Source organism: Sander vitreus, chromosome 9 (genome assembly GCF_031162955.1).
Source record: "Sander vitreus isolate 19-12246 chromosome 9, sanVit1, whole genome shotgun sequence".
NCBI classification, from domain to species: Eukaryota; Metazoa; Chordata; class Actinopteri; order Perciformes; family Percidae; genus Sander; species Sander vitreus.
The window spans coordinates 9,194,007-9,205,648 of NC_135863.1; the positions used below are offsets into that span (position 1 = coordinate 9,194,007).

The 11,642-nt window shown below is 38.3% G+C and overlaps 1 protein-coding gene across 1 annotated transcript; it reads right to left on the minus strand.

The window, feature by feature from the left end:
* Positions 1-5,292: 5,292 nt before the first annotated feature.
* On the minus strand, positions 5,293-9,159 carry acer1 (alkaline ceramidase 1). The gene is made up of 6 exons (XM_078258602.1): positions 9,014-9,159; positions 8,728-8,842; positions 7,830-7,968; positions 7,212-7,349; positions 6,986-7,123; positions 5,293-6,753 (listed from the first exon to the last, which is right to left on the minus strand). Exons 1-6 carry the CDS (start codon positions 9,104-9,106, stop codon positions 6,576-6,578), a joined length of 801 nt encoding a protein of 266 aa, XP_078114728.1. The 5' UTR covers positions 9,107-9,159; the 3' UTR covers positions 5,293-6,575.
* Between the last annotated feature and the right edge of the window lie 2,483 nt (positions 9,160-11,642).

Here is an 11,642-nt window from a genome sequence, read left to right on the forward strand (position 1 = left end):
AGGCCTATTCACAAGATGTTATGTTTTTTTATTTGAATGTTATCACAGTATATTGGTCTTACCAGTGAAGAATTAGTTTGCTGTGTAAGACAGAACACTAAGGGCATGTATCATTGCAATGTGGTCATCCATATCAGACAATCGGACAGCGAGCAGGCATCTCTGCAACGCCAAAATCACCTAACTGTACATATTTAATACGGGTTTTGTCACCATCATATATAATATTTTTTGCAGATAATGTAATACAAAAATGATAAATAAATAAAGTAGGTGATACTTATTTCTCAAAAATGTAAAGTGTGCAAATAAACAAACATAAAAATTATAAGATAATACTGATACAGATACAGATTTTAAGGTGGAAGAAGGCAGTTCTGGTGATTTTGATGACATGCCTTTCGAAGAAGAGGTTGCTGTCAAAAATAACTCCTGATGTTGTGGATGTGTGAGGAGGGAGACAAAGTGGAGCTATAGATGGTGAAGCAAAAGTTGTGCGTGGTTATGAAGAGGAAGGTCCAATGATGATTGTGTCTGATTTGTCACAGTTAAGTTTGAGAAAGTTGGTTTGCATCCATGATTTAATTTCACTGAGGCCAATGGTCAAAGTGGAGTGGAGTGAGTTGCCGTGGTGATGGATTTGGTGGAGATGTAGAGCTGAACAACATTGGTGACGGCGTTACATTGTCAGGTGTCATTACATTTCAGGAAATTATGACATAGAATAAAATAATTGCCACAAGTACAGCTTTCCCTGTAAGTCCTGACAACTCATTTTAATGATGTACCACTCTGCCCCCTTTCTCACTGTCCTCTCCGTCTCCTAGTACCCAGCTCACTGTCCTCTCACTGTCCTCTCCGTCTCCTAGTACCCAGCTCAATGTCCTCTCAATGTCCTCTCACTGTCCTCGCCGTCTCCTAGTATCCAGCTCACTGTCCTCTCCGTCTCCTAGTACCCAGCTCCCTGTCCTCGCCGTCTCCTAACACCCAGCTCAATGTCCTCGCCGTCTCCTAGTACCCTGCTCACTGTCCTCTCCATCTCCTAGTACCCAGCTCCCTGTCCTCTCCGTCTCCTAGTACCCAGCTCACTGTCCTCTCCCTCTCCTAGTACCCAGCTCACTGTCCTCTCACTGTCCTCGCCGTCTCCTAGTACCCAGCTCTCTGTCCTCGCCGTCTCCTAGCACCCAGCTCAATGTCCTCGCCGTCTCCTAGTACCCTGCTCACTGTCCTCTCCATCTCCTAGTAACCAGCTCACTGTCCTCTTCGTCTCCTAGTACCCAGCTCACTGTCCTCTCCGTCTCCTAGTACCCAGCTCAATGTCCTCTCACTGTCCTCTTCGTCTCCTAGGACCCAGCTCACTGTCCTCTCCGTCTCCTAGTACCCAGCTCACTGTCCTTGCCGTCTCCTAGTACCCAGCTCACTGTCCTCTACGTCTCCTAGTACCCAGCTCACTGTCCTCTCCGTCTCCTAGTACCCAGCTCACTGTCCTTGCCGTCTCCTAGTACCCTAACGCTGCTCTGATGAAACTCAGTGCCATCTTCCTCAGTGCTTGAACTTTGAGAACTACATTTCACGCTGAGAGTGATCTGTATAGGCCTATACGTATATATAAGTTATACTCAACATTACAATATTACAAACACAGCTCTGTTACACTTTAGGCTAGTGGATCGTTGATCATCTGTTTCTCCGTGAAGGGGAGAGACAGTGAGAGAGAGTAAAAGAGGTGTTCAACAATCAGCTGTTTTTCCAAAGTCAGCTCTTTAGATAAAATTGTGGTCACCACTACGTTTTTTCTTGTCTTTGTTTTTGGTGTGATTTACTTGTGTCGTGTTCGCTCTGTGGAAGGGATGAGTAGACTGGATGTTTTCTGTTGAGATTAGCATTGATGTTGTGCTATTGTGGGAAGCTAGTTTGATTTTGACAGCCTGTACAGACATGACTATAGTTATTCTTAGTTATGTTATTAGGATGTATTTTCATCGATTTTAATCTGCTTTATTGCAATAAATTCTGTTGATTTTGTTCTGTGATAGTTTCCATTTTGTCTTTTGTTTTATAGATATTTATAGATCTCCTTTGCTGTCACAGTTAACATCACAAGAAAGGGAGTTGGAGAAAGTGGTTTTGTTTTAAACTAAAGAAAAACCCACAGCTTCATTTTACTGTTTCTAAAACTTAAGATGCTGTGTGAGTTTGGGCCATGAGTTCTGGGAGGGGGGGGGGGGCTCCAAGATTTTGTGCCCAGGGGCCTCTGCATTCTAAATCCGTGCCTGACCATACTAATATTTTATATTTGTACTATTACCCATTTTGCACTGCAATTTCCCTCAAGATAAGTACAATTCTATCTTATATTTTCTAAATATGTCTCACAATCATATGTTTACAAAAATATGATTGTCAGTATGATGACTTTTCTGAAAAGTTACCAAATTCCTATTTTCTATGAGCACAGTCTGTTACAATCCCAGAATATGTGTGAGCTTTCTTAGTTGGAGGTGGACCATAGTGATAATAATCGCACTATTACTCAAATACAGTAATTAAGTACAATTTTGAGGTACTTTACTGCAGTATTTTCATTTTATGCAACTTTTTACTTTTACTTAACTACATGTCCGAGGAAAATATAATGCTTTTAACTAACACTTACATTTTGTAAATAGTTTTATTGTTACAAATGAACTACCCAACACTATGTTAAGCAGTTAAAATTATGAATACTTCTTTCATCATGGGTGAAAACCAAACATTTGAATGTCAGTACAATTAGTAAAAGCCTGCAAAAAGGCAGGTTCTCTTCTCTTTTCCAGCAATACATGGCAGCCTGCATGATAAGCTAATTTCTTTGTAGCCTAATGTGGATTTTTGTAGCAAAAATTAAAAGAAGAATCTAAAGTGATTCAAAAGAAATGTTTGTTATTGTGCCATGCATTTTCTGCATCATCGAGATGGTTTTCTAAACTGGGTTATATCTGAATGATTATAACCTCTAACACCACATGTTACACTGATCTTATTCAGCTTCTGTTTAAAATGTCTGATATTTCATCTGAACAGAACCAGGGAGCGAGGGCCCATTGCAGTCAGGTCTCTGTGGTGCTCAGACTTTGATGGGAGATTATCGGGCCTCAGCTATGTGACACAAGGTTATCATTTTTGCCTCCCGCTCAAACTGATCTAGTCTACCTCTCAGTCAAATCGGAGTAAAAGAAATCCCACCTGGCTGTCAGACACGAGGGTGTCCCGCTGGTATTGAGAAATCAACCTTTAAATCCTCCTTTTTCAATATGTACAGTAGGTAGAGGGAGAACTACAAAAAGAAGCCATGCCCCACGGGTTTCCCACAGTTTTATTGTAATTAATAATACATGTTTTTTAAAGGTTATCAACAAGTCCAATTTATAAAAAGAAGAATGTATATCCATGCAAATAATCATCAACCAAAAATATAGTTGTCTTAACTCCCTCCTATGTCTTCATTGTCAGGCATCTCCACAGCCCTGAAACATATCTGTATCTATGAATGACTAAATCTAGAGCAGTGGTTCCCAACCTTTGAAGAATTTTAGAGACCTGAAGAGAAAGAGCCCAGGGTTTCATAAAAAAAGAAAATGAGAGAAAAGTCAGAACTAACACTTAAAAGAGTGCAGTTATGCTAGCATCTCTGTGGAGCTGCAATGCACAGCTGTGCCCTGAGCTAAATGTTTATGTCAACATGCTCACAATGACAATATTAACAGATGTTAAGCAGGTATAACCATTTTAATTATCTTAGCTTAGCATGTTAGCATGCTAACATTTGCTACTAAGCATGAGTTTAAGCTAATGGGAATGTCATTAGTTTGTCAGATATTTAGTCACAAACTATAGTATTGGACAATTTCTGACCTGATGATGGCGTCAGAGGATCACCAAGAGAATTTAAATGCATCCCCGAGAGGAACATGAATGTCTGTATCAGATTTATAATGGCGATCAATACAATCGTTGTTTAGATATTTCACTCAAGACCACAAATGTCGACCTTCTTGTGGTGGTAGATGAAATGTCAGGGATTCACCAAAGTCATTTAGATTTATTGTCTGTGGGCCGTGAATGCTGGTACAAAATTTTGTGCCAGTCCATCTAGTAGATGTTGGTGTTTTTTCACAGGATAAGTGAAAACTTTGACAGGCATGGGGGCACTAGATTTAAAAAGTCAGAGGATTCATCCTCTGGCAACCATGAATGTAGAACATTTCATGGCAATTCATCCAATAGTTTTATATTTCAGTCTGGACCAAAGTGCTAGATCGACATCGTCTTTAATCAGAAGACGTACGGCTTTCTGTTCAGATGAAACATCTGATATTTTAAACAGGAGCTGAATAAGATCAGTATAACAACATTGCCATCCCTAGAGGCATGCCGCTAGCATCGCTGAAATTATCTGGTAACTCCTCAGATTTATAGATTCCCGACCCCCAAGTTGAGAAGAATTGATCTATACACGCAGACCTGCCAGATCGGCTGTTTTGTAAAACTATTACTTCGACATATCCAGACAGGGTACTAAAAAGTTAAAGACTTTCTTGTTCTTTCTTACTAAAAAAGAATTCTTTCTTGCCATTTGAAATTTTGTTTTATTTGTTACCTGTTCTCTATTATATCATCCGACTGTCACAATTTAATATTCAAAGATTACTTTTGTAAAAATTACTTTTTTCTTTTGAGTTTCTCATCACCCACAGGAGGTCACTATTGAACATTAAAGTCCAAAGAAAGCCTGTGTGCATTTCTTTTGGTAAAATATCCATTGTATCTATTGTATCCTTCAGGAAGGATCATGTGAATGGAGGCACAATGTACCTGAATATTCTCAAAACATCACCAAAATCAAAAGCTTTTTGAACAAAATGACCTTTAACAGTTCAGTGATGTATCAGTCATACAAAAGAAATAGATTTGCATGTGATTGTTGTGGTCAGTCATACAAATACACTTTAGAGGAATATTTCAGAGGTCCTGAATGAGACTAAACTAGTTTTATTGAGAAATAGACCAGATAATTATCTATCTATTATTGATATGTTACTGACATGTTGGAAATGTTTAATTCACTTTAACTGGTATTTGTACAAAATTAGACAAAACATAGTGTATGTCTGTGAAACCAACACATGTTGAGGTATTTTAAAACTCTATGTAAACAGTTCACCATATACAGAATACAATGTGCATTCATATCTTGAAAATAATGATTAGGAATTGATTTTTATATACAAAAAACACACACGATCAAAGACAAACTTTTCAAAAATACACAATTTATGTAACTTTCAAAAGAAACAATCCAACATTTACTCCCACTTAACACCATGATTGGCCAGCTATGCCAAGCCAGGAGCCTGTATTTGAACTGACACAAATATTTCTGTCCCTTTTCATGTGTGCAACACTTCCTGTCTGAAAATGTGCGCTGTTATCCCCATATTTAAATTTCACATCTCTCTATGATGGCTGGCTCTTCAGTGTGAATATTTGGAACAACTATAAATACTTTTTTTTCTCGATTCTTGATGTTATACCTATACTAGTCTCGCTTTGCCAGACCCTCTTCCAAAGCACGCTGAAGGAGGGTCTGGCTACTCCACATAGCATTCGGGGATGGGAGGAAAACATGCTTAAATGGCATTTCTTTAAACCAATCAGAATCGTCATAGGCGGTGCTAAACGCCGCACAGAGCCGCTGCAAAATAGTTGTGCGAGAGAAAACTGATTGGACAGATAGTCTAGCTAGTTGTCTCAGTTAACCCTGCAGAGATCTGAGGAGCAGTCAACAATAGTCTTCATAAATCCACAGAATTTAAAATTCCAACACAAAGAAAGCGGAAGGAAATGGAAAATACATATATCCAGCCGAATTTCCTGCAGCACCGGAGCAATCCCTGAAGTGGAACACGAAGGATATAGACTATACCTATACAAACTAGCTTTGTTATAACCCACATACAGTAACCCAACCCAGGGCATCCTGACCACGGCCTGTGCCCAGCAGGCCCATTCAGTAATTCATCCATTGTTTATCCTTGATTAAAAAATCCTTTTATAGGATCAGAAAACAATTATTTTTTAAAGATTATTTTGTTGGCGTTTATTTATAGGTCAGATTAAGACAGGAAAGTGGGAGAGAGAGGGTGAATGACATTAATGACATTAGGGTCAGAACCGAACCTGCAGTTGATGCGACAAGTACTGAGCCTCATGGGGTGCACGCTCAACCAGGTGAGCTAACCAGGCGCCCATCAAAAAACAATCTTAACTTAATTAAGTTGTTGTCTAGTGTTAGTCTGTGTAATAAAAGAAAAAAAACAACTTGGGAGTGATAGAAGGTCAGATTTCTGTGATTTGAATTTCTGTGGTGAGGCAACTCTTTCAGATTGCAGATTGTGTCCTTAAGAAGGTAGTGCTGAATAAAGGTCACTACAGTAGATCAAATCATTTTGATGCCTTCCCATTTATGAACACCTGTACTAATGGAGCTTACTAAAACAAATGTTCGACCAATGTTACAAATGACTTTAACGTTGTTAGCACCGTTTCTGTGTTTTGGTAGTGCCCATGAGGACAATGTGAGGTAATCCAACAGCCCATTTATCACAGGGCCAGTACTGCAGTCCAGGCAGAGAGTAGGGTATCTCATAGTTGGCATCCAGGTAAGCTATCAGGGTGCTGCCGTAGGCCACAGCTGTCACAATCAGAATATGCCTGGAGCAAAAAGATAATGGAGATAGATACACATGTGCATGTCATTGAAAGAAACAACTACTAATTTGTTCTGCATTGAAGATCATTTTCTGAATGGATTATGCTCATAGTGAACACTTTTTTTTTCTTCCAGTGAATGAATAGCTGAGTTCTTACAGAATTTGTAGGGAGGTGTTTGAATGATGGGCGTAGGAAACAGGGTTGGAAAGGAAACAAGTAACCCAGGACTTACCAGATACCGTGCAGGTAGCAGAAGTTTAGCCTCTGCCAAAAGCTGCAGCCAAAACGGTCACTAATCCAGCAGGAGATGGCAAGCACCCACAGAGCCACAGACACCTTGGCCAGTCGCAGAGCCTTTCGGTCAGTGCAGCTGAGAAAGAGAGAAAACTGGTTATCATAAAGGATCGAAACTGCACCAAAAACAGTTACAGATGACTGAAACATCAGAATTGTCATACCATCTCATCTCGACAGCCAGAACGTAAAGCATATGGAGGCCAAAGCAGTTTAAAACGTAGGCGTTGGCTGTAGGTTTTACAAATGATGACACTGTTGTGATGACAGTAACCACTAGGACGAGGCTCGAAAATGTGGACCTATGGATGAACAGAAAAATATAAGCTGTGAGGCAAAGGTTTGAAAGTTTGAAGCCATTTTGCATCTCTTCCAGTGATATTCGGCAGGTAAACCAGAACTCTCAGGTGCTGCTGTTGATAAAAACTGCACCTGAATTTCAGTATTTAGTTAACTTTGACTTTGAAAAACTGGAAACTCAACGTGAGGTTCTTGAGTCAAGGCTTTGGGATTATTTTCAGGTGCTCATCAAGTTTGTGGAGCGTCATTCTTTCACAATAGTGAGAGTCTCTTTCTGTCACATTCAGGTAAAGACAGCAGCACCACATTGTGTTTTAATGACTCCAGTTGGGGCTGTCAAACAGGCTCCACTACCAGCACAGGTTGGGTTTCATGTCTCAGAAACACTAAGTTCCTTAGTAACACATAGAGATGAATAAAGACAGAAACAAACACCTTGGACTAATTGATCTGTTGTTGAGTTAATGCTGAGGTTGCTTTACCTTTCTTTTATAAAAGAAGGGAAAAGTCTGCGGGGAAACCAGACAGCATATCCCAATGCCAACACCCACAGGATGGACAGCTCATCCAACATCTGGCCAACGAAACTAAGGGTCATGTGGAAGTATGCTGAGAAGAGCCCTATAAAAAGAGAATCTTTTTTTTAATGTAAAACAATTCATGTTTTCATTATAGAAGACAAAGCACAGAGGGACCAAAGAAAAAGGACATAGGGGGAGAGGAAGACATATAAGGAATGTAAAGTCTAAAGTTTTAGACCTAAAACCTGATTCTGTAAACCAGTGGTTCATAATCTGGTGACCACAAGTGATTGCAAGATACATCTGATGAATAACGAGAGGAAAGACGCAAAAACATTATTTTGGCTACACAAATCTATGCTTATTCTCACAAACCCTCTAAATATTGCTTTTTTCCTCATAAATTACGGGATAATTTTACTTTTCATTTATTCACATAAAGTACGGGTAAATCCTCTTTGATGAAAATGGTTATAACTGAGTAATCGATTATCAAAACGGGTCGCTCATTATTACAGCTCTAGTTGGAAGTTACTGGACATTGTTTTGATTTAATTGGTCAAAAACTAAAAAGTTAGGGAACCGCTGCTTGTGAAGCATTCTAAAAGTCAGCTTAGTTTGTCTCATAACATATTTTAGTCAAAATTAATGTCTTGGGGACTTATGTAGGTTTATCTCTAGTTTATAGCACAATGCTGGTGTTCCTCAGGGGTTGATTTTGGGTCCACTTGTGCTCTGCAGGTATAATGTTCAATCTGTGTGTGCAGGATGTACACTGACAACACAGGGATTCAGGCTCATGTTAAATCATAACTGAACGGTGGACTTTATAAATATAGAAGAAAAAAGGGTGACTGACCTACAAATATCATCATGGTCCAGACCATGTGAATCGCCAGGTTCCTCTCTTTGGCGTAAGGGTGCAAAAGGTAAAGCATGATGGGAGATATAATGAAGAAAAAAAAGCTGCTCATCTGCAGGGAAAACATCAATCAACCAACAAAACTGTGAGATCAGGGAAATTAGACATGTATTTCTTATTCAAAAAGCTAAACATTTTTTAGTTTAACTAGCTTGATTATAGGTATTATTTTGCTAGATAAATGAAGATAAAGATGTATTGACATAAAGCCTGCAGTACTTACAGTGTTGAAGTACTCCACTACATGTTCAGAGTATTTGTAGTTGTCTTCACACCAGTCGATTTCTGAACTCTCATAGGAGAAAACTCCTGCCATCTTTTCACTGGAGTACACCTGTCAGACAGAGCCACTGATTTATTAAAGCACACCTGCAGCCTTTCAGTCTTTTGTGTCAGTTGTTCTCTAAGCAGATAAACTGGGTGTTGATCCAGGAGTCTTGTCAAAGTGTTTGTATGTGTGGTTTATGAAAATGAGTTTCAAAAGCTGTATTTATATTTGTATTCAAATGTGGCTTTGCACCCTTTCTCAGAACGTTTATGATAGTCATTTAAATAGTCGTTTAAATGTACTGTGAGAAAGGGAAAAATAACAATAAACCACAAGACTTTCTGACCATGTGTCTTTTGTATTGTAGTGTATTTTTGCTGAGAATAAAACCAAAAAAAAAAAGTAAACTAACAAGGGACAAACTGATCCTTTGCTTGAAGGGTCATTCCAGTGATTTAGCATTGCACTTTCATAACGTTATTGGGCTTGTCAGAGACAGATTAAAGTGTGTGCCTGAATCTTGTTTTGTTTTGTTTGTTTGTTTGTCTATTTTTCTATACCCTGTAAAGCGACTTTGAGTTCGTGAAAAGCGCTATATAAATTCAATTTATTATTATTATTATTATTATTATTATTAAAGTACCAAATGTATAAGTACTCATTATGCAGAATGGGCCATTTCAGAATAATGTGATATATTATTGTAGGTATTGATGAAACGGAAGACTTTGCACAACTGTTTTCACAGGCTGAATAAGTCAACTGATCTTAATGTATAACATTGATGGACTAGTCACTAGTATACAGCACATGATTACACATTTTACATAAAGTGTTTCCTTCATGAAATAGTACAATTTGATATTTTATTATATGATGTGATGAAAAATACTGTAGTTAATTGATTTTCAGATATTCATGACAACTAAACTAAAAATACGTTTGACTATACAGACAGTAGAGCTTCTAATATTCTGTCCCCCTCATGTATGTAAATAGGGAGGATATCAGTATGTCTTATGACTATGACTGATTCATTATACTTGTGGAACAGATGGGTATTCATGGGAGGCATTGTTGTCAAGTACTATGCAACTATGTTTCAGTTTTTTACTATGTCTAAAATAATTGATAGATACATACAAATTGTGTATTTTATATTGCCGTAATTATTTCCTGTAACATGCTGCCTGAAGAATGTCACTTTTCAAGGCCCTGGAGGGTTTTAGGCAATTGTCTTTCACATTCCCTTGCAAATTACATATTGTATTTTCAAATATATAGGCTATATACTGTATCTATGAAGAAAGAAAGAAACAAAGAAACAACAAACACCTATCAAAATAATACAGTCCAGTACAACACCACATTTAACTATTACCATAATATTAAACAATTATTTACCCCTTTCCGACAATGTCATACACTTTGTAAAGTAAAGGTAGATGTTATTGCAGAGCTGTTGTATTGAATTAGGCTGTGCAGGTGTACCTAATAAAGTGGCACTGAGTGTAAACAGTATAGAGCATACAGTGAATATGACTTGATTGAATATTGGATTGTGGTTATGTCATAGTAAATCAAATGTGCATTATTATAAGATTATTATGTTAATTCATGACACAAGGACACAATAAACTGACTATTGATCACCACATGCATTCTCAGTCACTACAGGAACAACAACAGCAATATTCTAGTGATTTCTGTGTGACAGGTTCACACCTTTTCTTGTCAAAAAGAGCTATGATAGTCTAATTCTTCCTAGTCTAATAATAATAATAACAATAATAATAATAATAATAATAAATAACGTGTTAATTTATGGTCTAATTTATCAGAAATGATTGGATCTTACCTCCAGTGCTGTAGTTGTCCAGTCTGTCAGTGTTGCTCTGCTCCAGGTGGTACAACAGGTGCATCGAAACGCTCCCAATCCTCTTGCACGAGATTGTGACGTCACTCATAAGCGTGCTGAACGGTTTAACGTCTCTGGGCCAACATGTCACTGAAGGAATGTCTGGAATGGACTCACTTTTTTTTAATTTTTTTTTTTACTTTTGTTCACTTACGATAATCAGAGTCTTTGAGTATTTTAGCATAATTATCCCGCATTTTTACGAATTGATTATTTACATGATCATAAACCGACAAAAAGGACATGGAACGGACTGATTACAGCAATAGGTGTTACAATGAGCTGCTGGATTCAGGTCTTCTCTAGAAAGGAGGTTCAACCGGTCCACCTGCTTCCGCAGGCCGACGCCAGCGATGCACTTTTCAAAATAAAAGCATGAACGTTATGCGTGAGCGAAAGAACAGGTAGGCTGTGGTGTGTGTGTGTGTGTGTGTGTGTGTGTGTGTGTGTGTGTGTGTGTGTGTGTGTGTGTGTGTGTGTGTGTAAAAGCTACATATTTGCGTTAGAAATTCAGTGGTGGTAGAAGTAGGCTATTCTTATCTTTCACTTACTGTAAGTAAAGGTAGCAATGTATTCAAAATTTTAGTCAATTAGCCAAAATACATATTAGCAACTAAATTTACTTAGAATAGCCTACTAAAAGGCTAAACTTCTGCAAACTGGCAC

Coding starts and splice junctions, on each gene's coding strand:
- acer1 (XM_078258602.1), bottom strand. CDS start 9,106: ATGGCAGGAGTTTTCTCCTATGAGAGTTCAGAAATCGACTGGTGTGAA. Junction 8,843..9,013: donor TAGTGGAGTACTTCAACACT/GTAAGTACTGCA, acceptor TTTTCCCTGCAG/ATGAGCAGCTTTTTTTTCTT. Junction 6,754..6,985: donor TGCTACCTGCACGGTATCTG/GTAAGTCCTGGG, acceptor TTTTTGCTCCAG/GCATATTCTGATTGTGACAG.